The sequence below is a fragment of the Sorex araneus genome, chromosome 3, assembly GCF_027595985.1.
Source record: "Sorex araneus isolate mSorAra2 chromosome 3, mSorAra2.pri, whole genome shotgun sequence".
Classification (NCBI taxonomy): domain Eukaryota; kingdom Metazoa; phylum Chordata; class Mammalia; order Eulipotyphla; family Soricidae; genus Sorex; species Sorex araneus.
In genome coordinates, this window is record NC_073304.1 from 203,842,668 (window position 1) to 203,855,093 (window position 12,426).

The window sequence follows — 12,426 nt, forward strand, 5'->3', positions numbered from 1 at the left end:
AGGTTTCAAACTCTTTGGGCCTTGGACCCGGGCGCAGTTACAATCTTCACCCAGGAAAACACCCAAATCGCACACACTTAGGTGAACGCAAATTCTTACAACTGCGTGTGCAAACACGACTTTGCAAACGTATTCACGGATTCCCAGACCTGCACCCGGATTCCCAGGGAAGGAAACCTGCCCTGACTATTATCTAGTAACCTCGCCGGCTGCGCAAACCTGTCCACACACGTCTCTCCTCCAGGGGCCACATCTCGCCTAAGGTGAAGCCGGCAGGGCTTCGCCTGTGCAAAGTTGTAACGGATCCTGCTCGAGCTGCATAGACTGCACAGGGCGGAATCGAAGATTCGTTCTGGGCAGAGGGGAAGCACGAAGAGGGAGACGCTAGCCCTCCAAGAGCGAGGTGGGGAAGAAAAGCCCCGCGGGGTGGGTGGGTGGGCGGCACCCATCTCTGCGCTGGATGGGAGGGGGGCTAGTGAAAGCTCTGGGAGCCGGACGGGGAAAATAGAGGGGGAAAAAAAAGGCCGTGGGAGTCAAATTGCCCCAGCGGATCCTGAACCCCTACTTCCCCGAAACGATCGGCTTGACACCAAGTCCCAGGATAGGGAGCTCCGCGACACCGTGCCGAGACTGGGTATGCGCAGAAAATGAGCAGGGTGACCTAGGCCACCATTGCCTATGGGTTGAGCGCGTCCAGCTCGCGGGCCATGGCCCGGGTGGCACAAACTCACCCGCACTTTGTAGTGGTTCTGCAAGCAGGAGCGCCACCCGTGTCTTGTGCGTGCGGGTGAGTAAGGGGTTTTGTCCTTCGGACCTCGGCCACCAAGAATCAACGGCGACTCGGCGCCGAGCCCAGTTCACGGCAGGTGTGTGGCCGCTTCCCTCTCTGGGCGCACGCCTGAGCCCGGGTACCCACTGCGCACATGGGGCACCGCCACCCTGGGCGCGAAACACACTCCCCTCGAAGGGAAAAAACACGAGGGCTGCTGGAAAACGTAGACTGATAGTGAGGGTGTGCGGGTTTTCATCACAGGCGTACGCAGGCACTCCGACACTCTCTCCCCCACCCCCTCCCACACACACACCCCTGATTCCTCGGCACCACTGAATGCGGGTGACAGGCGTTTCTTAGAGCTAGGAACAAGCTCGGGCAAAGTGGCAGAGAGAGGATGCCACGGTTTAGGATGAGGGAGGCTTGTGCCTCCCGTACCGGATGCGGCGAAAATTCGTTAGGTCGCGGCTCAAGAATCTGCGGGCCAGGATCTGCCGGCGCCGCCGCGCCCGGAGCTGGGCGGAAGGAGCGCTCACCTCCCCAGCCCCGGGCACCCACTCTCCGGCCCATCGGAGGCTCGCGGCTCAGTCGGGGACGCAGACTGATGCTGGGTTGGGTCCAGGACTTGCTCGGAACTCCAGGTTTCTCCCGAGCCTTCCTGTAAGGGGAGGCGCGCACTCGGGGTTCCCCGCGGTTCCCCGATGAGTTTAAGGCCGCATCCCGCTCCCGCCCACGCCGTCAGGGCTCGGCCACGGCTCCACTCACCGGCTCCCGCCACCTGGGTTCCGCTCTGGGACCTCGGCCGCCCGCGCCCCGCTTTCTAGCACCCGCAGCCTCCCTCCGAGTGCAGGGGCCTGGGGCGGCGCCGCAGCCGCGAGCGGGGTCGGAAGCCAAGCTGGGGAGCGGGCCAGAGCGGCCCGGCAGCCGGGCGCGGGAGGAGGGCGCCCCCTCTCCTCTCGGGGCCGTGTCAATGCTTTGCACTTGGGGGCCGGCTTGCGGCTGGGGGTCTTTCCCCAGGGCCCTGGGACCCGGGCGCCCCCCGCCTCAGGCCCTTTCAGCGGGTCGGGTCGGCCAGCAGCGCTCTCCCAGTCCGGGCGCCGGCAGCCGCGGGCGCGGGCGGCGGGGTGGGGGCCGGGGCAGGGGGAGGGGTCTCGGGGCCCGCTAGTCCGTCATTGGTTAATATTTTATTCTGTTGACATGTTTTCTTACTGCTGAGGCTTCCGACACCTTCTCCCCGGCCCCCCCTCCCGGTCGGAGCTTGGCCTGAGCTGTCAAAACCCCGCCCCCGGAGACCCACAATTGGTCCAAAAAGCGTAAAATCAGCAATCAAGGGGGGCCTGGCTCGTTAGCGCAGGGGATCCGAGCAGGGCAGGACATGTGAGATAGTCACAGTTTTCCAGAGATCACGACAAGATCTAACCAGTCGCGCGTGGTCCCCGGCGCCGGAGCGGGCCAGCCCAGCCCAGCGCCGCGCAGAGCCCCCGCCACCCCCGCGCCCAGAACCCCGCGCCCCTAGCCGCGCGCCGGACCGGGAGCCAGGAGGAGCCGCCGCCGCCGCGCTCGCCACCCGGCTCGTCCTTCCTCCGCGCGCGCCGCCGCCCGGGCCGGGGGTCCGAGCCGCGCGCCCCCGGCCCCGGCTCCCGGGCGCCTGGGCCGGATGTCCCGATGAGAGAGCCGGCGCTGGCGGCCAGCGCCATGGCTTACCACCCATTCCACGCGCCACGGCCGGCCGACTTCCCCATGTCCGCCTTCCTGGCGGCGGCGCAGCCCTCCTTCTTCCCGGCACTCGCGCTGCCGCCCGGCGCGCTGGCCAAGCCGCTGCCCGACCCGGGCCTGGCGGGGGCGGCCGCGGCGGCGGCGGCAGCGGCCGCGGCGGCCGAGGCGGGGCTGCACGTCTCGGCACTCGGCCCGCACCCGCCCGCCGCGCATCTGCGCTCGCTCAAGAGCCTGGAGCCCGAGGACGAAGTGGAGGACGACCCCAAGGTGACGCTGGAAGCCAAGGAGCTCTGGGACCAGTTCCACAAGCTGGGCACCGAGATGGTCATCACCAAGTCCGGGAGGTAGGGCGGCCGGCGGGCGGGCGGGCGGGGTGACCAACAGTCCCGACCGGCGCGGAGCCCGCTGCTGCTCGAGGCGCCCCGCTAAAGCCCCGGCTCCACGCTCAGCTCCCATAAGCGACCCACCTGACTTTTCTCATTTGGGACCGGAGCGACTTTTTAAAAAACAAAATCACCCAAATCTCCCGAATGAAGTAAAACGGAAACATGCGCCTAGAGAAGATTCCAAGTCGAACGGAAAACGCGCTCCTAGAGAATCGCCCCGAGTTTTCTGAGTTCCACGCGGAGAAGGCCCCGTGGCTCGGCCCTTGGTGGGTCTCGGTGAAGGCTGCAACCCCCCAACCCGCAGCCTCGATTTCCTGCTCCCGGCCCGTCTCGGAGCTCTGGGACATGCAGCGTCTCCTCACTTGGACTCACACCCCACTAGGCCCCGGCAAGGTCCCTCGCTCATTCCCGCAAGCGGCGCTTTCGGGCAACGAGTTCCGAGCCGGTCCAGCCACCAACTTGCCCCTGGCCGAGTGTTTCAGAGCTTTGGCCCCACTCGCAACCACTGGTCCCTACCGGTGAAGGGAAACCACAGCCCCCTTCCCAACCAACCAGTTGACTCAGCCGAAAATCCAGCCCTCGGTCACCCTCTTCCCCCGAACTTCAGGTTCAGGGTCCCTGTTGTGGCTTGTAACCAGTTCCCCAAACAACCAAACTCTTTATATTTATACATATAATGTATATATATACATATATATTGTGGGACAGAAGTCCCACATGGGTAAAAGACATGACTGAATATCTGGGAGAGTCTAGAGAAGGGTGTATTCGTAAAGGGCCTGGATTTCCTGGGCATTCGCTTTTGGGCCCCTAGATGAGTACAGGGCCTGCTGCAAGCTGGCTAATAAGAGGAATAAGGGTCTGACAGGCAGGTGTGGAATATCCAAAGAGTAAACCACAGGTGATAAAGGAGGCAATGATAAGGGGGCAGACAAACTGGACACCAGTGAAATACAGATCGGGAACCTCCTGGGGTTAGAGGGTGGGGGTGAGGGGTCCTTAAACATAAAGGAGCACTTGGTCCAATGGCCTTTCCCATATCCCTGCCTCGCAGGAGGATGTTTCCACCTTTCAAGGTGCGAGTTAGCGGCCTGGACAAGAAGGCCAAATACATCCTGCTGATGGACATTGTGGCTGCTGATGACTGCCGGTATAAGTTCCACAACTCTCGCTGGATGGTGGCTGGCAAGGCCGACCCTGAGATGCCCAAACGCATGTACATCCATCCGGACAGTCCGGCCACCGGGGAGCAGTGGATGGCCAAGCCCGTTGCCTTCCACAAACTGAAGCTGACCAACAACATCTCTGACAAGCACGGCTTCGTGAGTGTGGGTTGGGCATGGGGATGGGGTCTGGGGAACTATGCAGCCGCTCTGCTGCTGCGTGGGAGTGCTCCTGGCAGGGGTCACTGCCTGGCCTTTGGAAGGCCCTATTCTGCATGCCTGGATACCCTGTCTGGCAGTGAGTCAGTTCTAGGCCTTCTGCTTCCCCCCACCCCGCTTGAATTTAGTAAGAGGCAGGTGCTCCTGGAACATGGTCACCCTTCCTGTCCTTGACCACTGTGCAGGTGCTGAGCTTGGAATACCAGCCAGGACCTCAGCTCGGCCCCATCCCTTTCCCAAATGGTAGATTCAAACTTTTAAACAGTCTCAGTCCTATCAGCTCTGCTCTCCCTCCTCCCACACCCAGATGCTCAGCCAAAAAAGGGAGTTTGGAGGTTCTCTTCCTATCTGCTGGCACCCAATGAGTGGGGGAGCGGAAGAAGTTCATGGAGCAGAAGGGACTTCCCATTTTTGAGAGCCCCAGAAAGTTCCATTATTATGTTGCTAAGAGTTTAATAATGAACCCAGGAAAAGCAGCTGAGTGGAGTTATGGGACTGGGGGGGGGGGAAATCTTTGGTTTTTGTTTTTTTCCTGTATGTGATCTGTTTTAAATGAAAAAAAGAGGGAAAAAAAGAAGGAAAAGGGAGAAACTGTGAGGGAGAAAGTAAACAAAAATTGAGAGGCAAAGGAAAATATAGGCAAAAGAGAAAAGAAAAAGAAAAGGAGAGGAGAGGAGAAAAGAGGGAAGATGGGATGGAGACAATGAGACTAAAAGAGGCCCAGAGACCTCTTGGGTCTGCAGAAGGGAAAAGCGCTCAGGTCCAAGCCTGAGGGCTGAAAGCTGCTGGCTGACCCCCACGCTTCCCACAGACCATCCTGAACTCCATGCACAAGTACCAGCCCCGCTTCCACATCGTGCGAGCCAACGACATCCTGAAGCTGCCCTACAGCACCTTCCGCACCTACGTGTTCCCAGAGACCGACTTCATCGCTGTTACTGCCTATCAGAATGACAAGGTGCGCAGAACAAGAAGAGACGCCCACCATTACACCCACCCACACAGGAGCCCACTCTCCCTTCAATCCCTCAGCACTGCACAAGACACACACACCCCACACAAGCCGTCCTGCGGGTGCTCACACAACCTCTCAGTCTGGCCCTTGGTCAGCCCAGCTCCCACTGAAACCCCCCAGACGCCCTCTGAACCGGGGTGCATACAGGCTCCCAGAGGCTCCAGGCTGCAGAACAGCTGGGCCGAGTTGGGGTGGGGATGTTTACTTAGCAATTAACAGAGACTCCGAGCCTGCGCTGACATTTTTACATTTTATTCGTTTATTTCTTGGCTCAGTGAAGGGAATTTAAATGACGAGAGGGCGCCCAGGGCGATCTGCCCAGGCTCTTCCAACTTTCAGAAAGCTGGACTGGTTTTCACTCTCCCTGGGGGAGTCTGAGGCGGAGACAGGTGACACGGACCCCACACACACTCCTCTACTGGGTCCGCCTCCACCCCTGGGGGGGTGCTTAAGGACTTTCCCTTCAAGTATAAGGCCTCGCCCTGGCGCTCTCTAACCCTGTCTCCCTAGAGGCCAAGCACCATCCCCCACTGGGTGCTCTTGTGCCCCAGTCTGGGGTGAATGAGAGAGTGCCTGAGCCTAGTGGCCGGTGTTCTTTCTGTCTGTGAACCGCTGCGCTTGCCGGCACTCCCTTGGGATGCTTTGGACTGGTGTACTGGTGTGAATTCGTTCTTTGTGGGCGGTGGTGTGTTTCATAAAGACTTGTGTAGGAACTGTGTAGACTTGCGGGTGCGCTGGTGATTGTGCCTTTGCGTATACCTGCGGGCCTGCGTGTGCCCTGCCCTCTGAGTGCGGTGGCTCCGGTACCAGTTTTGTGCAGCTGGTGTGGCCGTATGGGATCTTGTGCGTGCTTGGGGCGGGTTCCACTCGGTTCTCACAGCGAGGGGCCTGAGTGTGCAGAGTCGCAAGGGGCTGGTCTTCGAATCCAGGTTTTAAGCTGGCCTGGTCACATCCCCAAGAGGCCTTACACCGACTTCCCACGGGGGTCCTGTCCCCACACTTCCCGGGTCTTCTCTCCTTTGGATCACCAGTCTTTGACCTCGGGGTGCCCCAGATCTAGCTGAAGAGCCGCGTCCTGACCTAGCTCCGCCCCATGATCCCCCCCTGCAGATCACGCAGCTGAAGATCGACAATAATCCGTTTGCCAAGGGTTTCCGGGACACTGGGAACGGCCGGCGGGAGAAAAGGTAAGGGGTGCGCGCGCGCCAAAAGGGCTAGAGTGTGGGTGCGGGTGCGCACGCGGATGCGTGTCTGACCTGCGCCCCGCGACCACCCGCAGGAAGCAGCTGACGCTGCCGTCTCTGCGCTTGTACGAGGAGCACTGCAAGGCGGAGCGCGACGGCGCCGAGTCGGACGCTTCCTCCTGCGACCCTGCCCCTGCCCGGGAGCCGCCGCTTTCCCCGGGAGCAGCGCCCAGTCCCCTGCGCGCGCACCGGGCCCGCGGTGAGTGTGCGGCGTGGGGGCGGCTAACCGGGGCAGCAAGGGGAGCTTCGGGCTGGCCCTCTGCTCGGCGTGCGATGTGCGCTGGAGGCCCGAGGGAGGGAAGTAGGGCGTCGGGGATGACGCTTTGAAGTAGGATTTTGGCGAGGGCAGCTCGGGACTCAGGTCTGGGGCCCTGGCGCGAGGGGCAACTCTGTAGCCAGAGCGTTTCCTCCTCGGCGAGCGCAGTTTCTCCGCCCCACCTCCCGGGAAACTTGGGGGCTTGCGTTTGGTGACCTGCGACAACCCCGTACGAGTGGCGGCGTCTAGGAAGTCCTCAGATGTGGCTGCCCTGCAAGCCGGCCCGATCCAAGTCTCTCACAACCGCCCAGACTCCGGGCTCGGCCCCGTATATTTCCCGCGCCCCTGTAACCCCGCGCGTTTCCTCTCTCCCCGCAGCGGAAGAGAAGCCGAACGCCGCCGACAGCGACGCGGAGCCCGAGCGGCCTGGCGAGGAGCGTGCGGGACCGGCGCTAGGCCGCAGTCCGGGCCTGGACGGCAGCAGCCCGGCCCGGGTGCCTGACCCTGAACGCGCCCGAGAGCGGCGCAGCCCGGACAGGGGCAAGGAGGCGGCCGAGAACAGCGGGGACTGCCCGTTTGGCCTGCGGAGCCTAGAGAAGGAGCGCGCCGAAGCCCGGCGGAAGGACGAGGGACGCAAGGAGGCGGGCGAGGGCAAGGAACCCGGCCTGGCGCCGCTGGTGGTGCAAACGGACACCGCGTCCCCGCTGGGCGCCGGCCACCTGCCTGGCCTGGCTTTCTCCGGCCACCTGCACGGGCAGCAGTTCTTCGGGCCACTGGGGGCCGGCCAGCCGCTCTTCCTGCACCCAGGACAGTTTGCCATGGGCCCCGGAGCCTTCTCGGCCATGGGCATGGGTCACTTGCTGGCTTCGGTGGCAGGCGGGGGCAGTGGTGGAGGTGGTGGACCAGGGACCGCCACCGGCCTGGAAGCAGGCGGGCTGGGTCCCGCAGCCAGCGCGGCCAGCACCGCTGCGCCCTTCCCATTCCACCTCTCCCAGCACATGCTGGCATCTCAGGTAAGCTGGTGGTCTGGCAGCCATGGAACAATGGGTGGGCAGGGAGAGACGGGGGAGCTGAGAAAGACAGGGACTGGGGTGCAGTGGGTGCTGCTGCAGTCCTGTCTGAGCAGATTTAGGCACTCAGGAAGGACACTAGATTCGAGGATACTAAGATTCAGGCCCAGAGTTTGACCCAGGTGCTGCTTCTGATACCTGTGTGACCATGGGCAAGAAAACCTAAGGTCCCTGACTCTCTCTGTACCTTGGCCCCTGCTCAGAGAAAGGCACCCATTAGACCCTTCCCAGCTCCGTCAGATTACTTCCAGGGCCCCAGGACACATTTCTTGGGGAACAAAGACCCTTAGTTCACTGTCAGTCTTGGAAAGGCTAAGAAGGCTGGAAAAAGGGAGTGAAACACTTTGCAATGTTTTCTGGGCAATTGACTACCAAAAAGACCCACCTGCAGAAACCTCTGACCCTCTGGCCTGAAGAAGAGATCCTTCCCCCACTTTGGGCCTCAAAGCCCCCTCCCACCCTACTTCACCCCCAGACCCCAGCTCCAGGGAGAGAGGCTCCTTCCCCAGGCCCAGGTTGAAACGCTGAGCTCCCAAGGGAGAGTTTATGAAACCTTAGCCAGCGTCAAAATAAGGAGATCCGATGGGCAGTGCGGCCTCTTTGGTTGCGTTGGGTGGAATATTCCCTGTGGAAAGATTTGGAATCTCTTCATTCATTTTCTTCCCTCTGAGGTTTCTGGCAAATTGAACCCTTGAGATCTTATCTCAAGGGAAGGAAAATAGGAGTTCAGGCCTGAGAAGTCCGCTGTGGTTCAGAAGCAAATATTTCCTAAGTGGGGAGGGGGTTTCTGAAATGAGCTTTAGAGAGTCCAGTGCCTGCTGTTTGGGGGCCCTTACACCACACAGCTGTGGTGGGGGGGATCTGTCTAAGCAGTCCAGGGAGTCTCCAGAAAATGGAGTTCAGGACCTGGCGGTTTACTTGGTCTCCGAAATTATCTGTGTATGTAAGTGCCGCCTCCCCACATTCAGCTGATGACCCGGAGGCGGCCAGGAGGAAGAGGAGGGGTCTTGGGGAGACCAGGGCTTCCAGAGCAGATTTCTCCACTTTTCTCAAAAGACCTGGCCCCTCTCATACTTTGTTTCCTTCCTGTGGCCCTCCTGTCGTACCAGTTGGCCCCCTAAATTTCATCCTGTGCCTCTCCCCCATTTTTGCAGTTTTCATCTGTGCCCCCTGAGAATATTGTGGGGACCCACAGGTAGGCACATGGTCCCCAGCTGAGAAGCACTGTCCAAGGGAAAGCCTCATCAGCTGGTGCAGGCCAGAGGGTGCCCACTGAGTGTCCCAGGAAGCCTCAGTTGCTTTGGTTTATTCTCTACTTGGGTTAGTGGCGAGTTCCTGACCATCGGGTTGTGCCAGCTCCTTCCTTCCGCTACGTCTGAGTTGCCAGGTCTGAAATATTCCATAGGGCTTGACCTTCTCATGAGGATATTTTCTCATTCCTGAGTAAGTGACTTCTTTCCTGCTCCTCGCCTGAGCCAGCCCTGGGCTCCCTGGAAGCCCAGCCCCGCCAGCGCCACCAGCTCCTTGACCTCCTCCCCTTATCCACATCTTCCGGGGAGTGAGCCATTATCTCAAAGGTCACCTCATCCCATGGGCTCCTGGACTTAGGTGGTGTTTGTCCAGGGTTCTTTGACTCCTGGGTCCTCCACCGGCATTTCTTCCTTGGCTGCCATTTAGGTGCTAATCCGAATCCTCTCTGTAGACTATCATTTTATGAGCTGGTCTGGGCATCTGTGCTGTTCTAGTCCAGGCTAGAGCCCCTGGGGCAGGTGGGCAAGCAGAATTTATTAGGCTCCTCCCCCGCCTGTTGCCGGTGCCTTCTCAGCCCTTTGGGTGCCTGCAGATGGGTGGTGGGGGGAGGGAGGGAGGACCGACTCTTCTGAGTGAGCAGAACCTCCCACACCAGCCAGAGCCACCTGATCACCACCTGGCTGGATGCCTGCCCGTCTCCTCTCCCCTCTGCAGGCCTTTGCCCGCGCTGGCAGCTCGGAATCCCCCTGCACTGAGCCTGACCTGACCTAGAGCTGCTCTTTGCATCATAACTCAAAGGAGCCCCCCTTCGAACTGGGCTTGGCTATCAGCCTATTGCTCCCATCCCTCGGGGTTATTTACACTTCTGTGTGCTCTGGTCTTCGCCCTCAATTGGCAGGACAAGAATTCCTTCACCTGCCTTCACCCTGCACCCAGCTTCCCCCCCCCTCCACCCCGCAGGAGAGCCTCAAGCATGTTGTCTAACCCTCCTCTCCTTCTGCTTCTTCCAGGGAATCCCGATGCCCACTTTCGGAGGCCTCTTCCCCTACCCCTACACCTACATGGCAGCAGCGGCTGCAGCCGCCTCCGCTTTGCCAGCGACCAGTGCTGCGGCAGCGGCAGCAGCAGCCGCCGGTTCCTTGTCCCGGAGCCCCTTCCTGGGCAGTGCCCGGCCCCGACTGCGCTTCAGCCCCTATCAGATTCCGGTCACCATCCCGCCCAGTACTAGCCTCCTCACCACGGGGCTGGCCTCGGAGGGCTCCAAGGCTGCGGGCAGCCACAGTCGGGAGCCCAGCCCTCTGCCTGAGCTGCCTCTCCGGAAAGGGGGGGCCCCACCCCGAGGGGCCCTGTCCCCTGGCGGCTCTGCCAAAGAGGCCGCCACTGAACTGCAGAGTATCCAGAGACTGGTGAGTGGGCTGGAGAGCCAGCGCGCCCTCTCCCCAGGCAGGGAGTCACCCAAGTGAGGGTGCCCAGCTGCTCCACCGCCTCACCCGGCTGCCTGCCCTACCGCTCAGGATGTGCGTGCGGCACAGAATGGGTATTTATTTAATCAAAGGAACAAAGCGCAGAGCAGGCTGCAGCAGCCCAGAGAGGACCCTGTGCTGCCCCCAGCCTCTGGGAATACAGTCGCTTGGGAGTCCCTCAACGAGGTCCAGAGGTGCTGGGCAAGGTGGATCTCCCACTCCCAGCGGAGTGGGGAGCCTCATCCTGGCAGGCGACTTTCCCCAGCCAGAAGGTGCGGGGCCAGGGGTGGGGAATCCGGAGGGAGCACCAGAACACTCCCAGCCCCAGGCTCGGGCTGGTACCCCTTGGGCATCTGGGCTGAGAGATGCTGGGGAGAGTGAAGACGAAAGTCAGCGTAGACTTGGGCTGGGAGAGGACCTTGTCTTCTAGTCTTTCCACTTCTTCCCCTAAGAGACAGGCGCCCCTCCTAGCCCTGGGAGCGGAAGGAGGGGCGCTCTGGCCTGAGTCCCCAGGGAGAAAAAGATATTTATGAAATAAATGGTAATTTGTGTACATAAGCTTTAAGGGTCCCAGAATATGCAAAGTCGGTATTAATTTATTCGAAGGTGTACATGGCTGTGTACAGGATATTTAGAGATGAACTCCTAGCATTTAAAGTGTTCCCATTTTCCATGAGCATCTATATTGTTCGGGGCTGGATGCGGGGTGGGGGAGTGGGGTGGGGGGGGTTCGGCGGCTGGAGGGAGAAGCCTTGGCGCTCCGCGAGCCCCTCATCCCCACCACCCCCACCACCCTGGACTCTGCTCGCTCGGCGGGCTCCACCTCAGGTTTTCACTTTTCGCTCCGGAGCAAGACGAGACGACGGCAACTCGAGAAAACAATAAAACGCTACCACGCGAAGTGAACGTGGCGCCGTGCGCTCTGTGGGCCGCGCGGGTCGGGGGCGCAGGCTGCGCGCCAGGAGGGGCTGGGGGCGGCGGGTGGAGCCGCGGGGCCCGGCGGCGCCGATGGGGGGCAGCGGGCCGGGCTGGCGGGCGCCGCGACGCCCGCGCCCCCCGCGTCCCAGACCCCAGGCCGAGGCCCGGGCTCCCTCTGCTGGCCACGCGCCTCGCTCGGCCGCTGCAGCGGCGCGGGGCTGGCCCCGCGGGAAACCCCGTCAGCGCCCCCCCTCCCCCCGACGGGTCGGCTGGCGCTGGGAAGACGCGTGCTCCCTGCGCCCCTTCTACCTTCCGAGAAGGGTTTCCGCCGCCGGGGCCCTTAAAAGACGGCGGATGCTGGAAACTGGGCGTCCTCGCTGTCTCCGGCGCCTGCCAGAGAAACCACTCGGGCAAAGTCTAGCGGTACCCCATCAACGCCCTCCAAATCTCGGGAAATCTTGGGGAGGGGTGGGGGGCGGTCGCTGCAGAAGAAGGGGCCAGACCAGGCGGCTCTTCCGAAATGCCCACCCTTTCCCCATGCGGCTCCCCCAACCCTATGGTCGGGTGAGAAATGAGACTCCTTCAGCGCACCCTTGGGTGGGTCCACCACGGAGCGCCCCCCACACACACACACCTATTTCCGAATTCGCTTCTCCCCAAACCGTGGGAATCACGAAGCGCCGTGGGCGTTGGGGAGGGGCAAGGCGGGAGGTGCTGGCCTCTGGTGCCCTGGGACAGCGAGGGTGGTAAGATGGGAAAGGAATGGGAGGACTCCAGGCGTCGGGGACAGCTGCGTGGATCTCAGGGAAGAGAATTGGGAACGCCGGCACGCCTCTCCCGAGGAGGGAGCTGCACCCCCCCCCCCCACACACACACACCCCTCCTGGGGGCAGTGAGCCAGCAGGAGGCCGCAGAAGAGGGTCCCGGGACTCAGACCTGAGGACGGGACGAGG

At 61.6% G+C, this 12,426-nt stretch overlaps 1 protein-coding gene across 1 annotated transcript; it reads left to right on the top strand.

The window, feature by feature from the left end:
* The first annotated feature begins 2,092 nt into the window (after positions 1–2,092).
* Positions 2,093–11,277, top strand: TBX2 (T-box transcription factor 2). The gene is made up of 7 exons (XM_055131576.1): positions 2,093–2,832; positions 3,929–4,196; positions 5,068–5,214; positions 6,382–6,458; positions 6,551–6,714; positions 7,150–7,784; positions 10,103–11,277. The coding sequence occupies exons 1-7, from the start codon at positions 2,438–2,440 to the stop codon at positions 10,553–10,555; spliced, it is 2,139 nt and encodes a 712-aa protein (XP_054987551.1). The 5' UTR covers positions 2,093–2,437; the 3' UTR covers positions 10,556–11,277.
* The last annotated feature ends 1,149 nt before the right edge of the window (positions 11,278–12,426 follow it).

Excerpts from the sequence above, each read along its gene's own strand:
- TBX2 (XM_055131576.1), top strand. The coding sequence starts at position 2,438 with ATGAGAGAGCCGGCGCTGGCGGCCAGCGCCATGGCTTACCACCCATTC. Across the intron at positions 2,833-3,928 it reads GTCATCACCAAGTCCGGGAG|GAGGATGTTTCCACCTTTCA; the intron begins GTAGGGCGGCCG and ends CCTGCCTCGCAG. Across the intron at positions 7,785-10,102 it reads AGCACATGCTGGCATCTCAG|GGAATCCCGATGCCCACTTT; the intron begins GTAAGCTGGTGG and ends TGCTTCTTCCAG.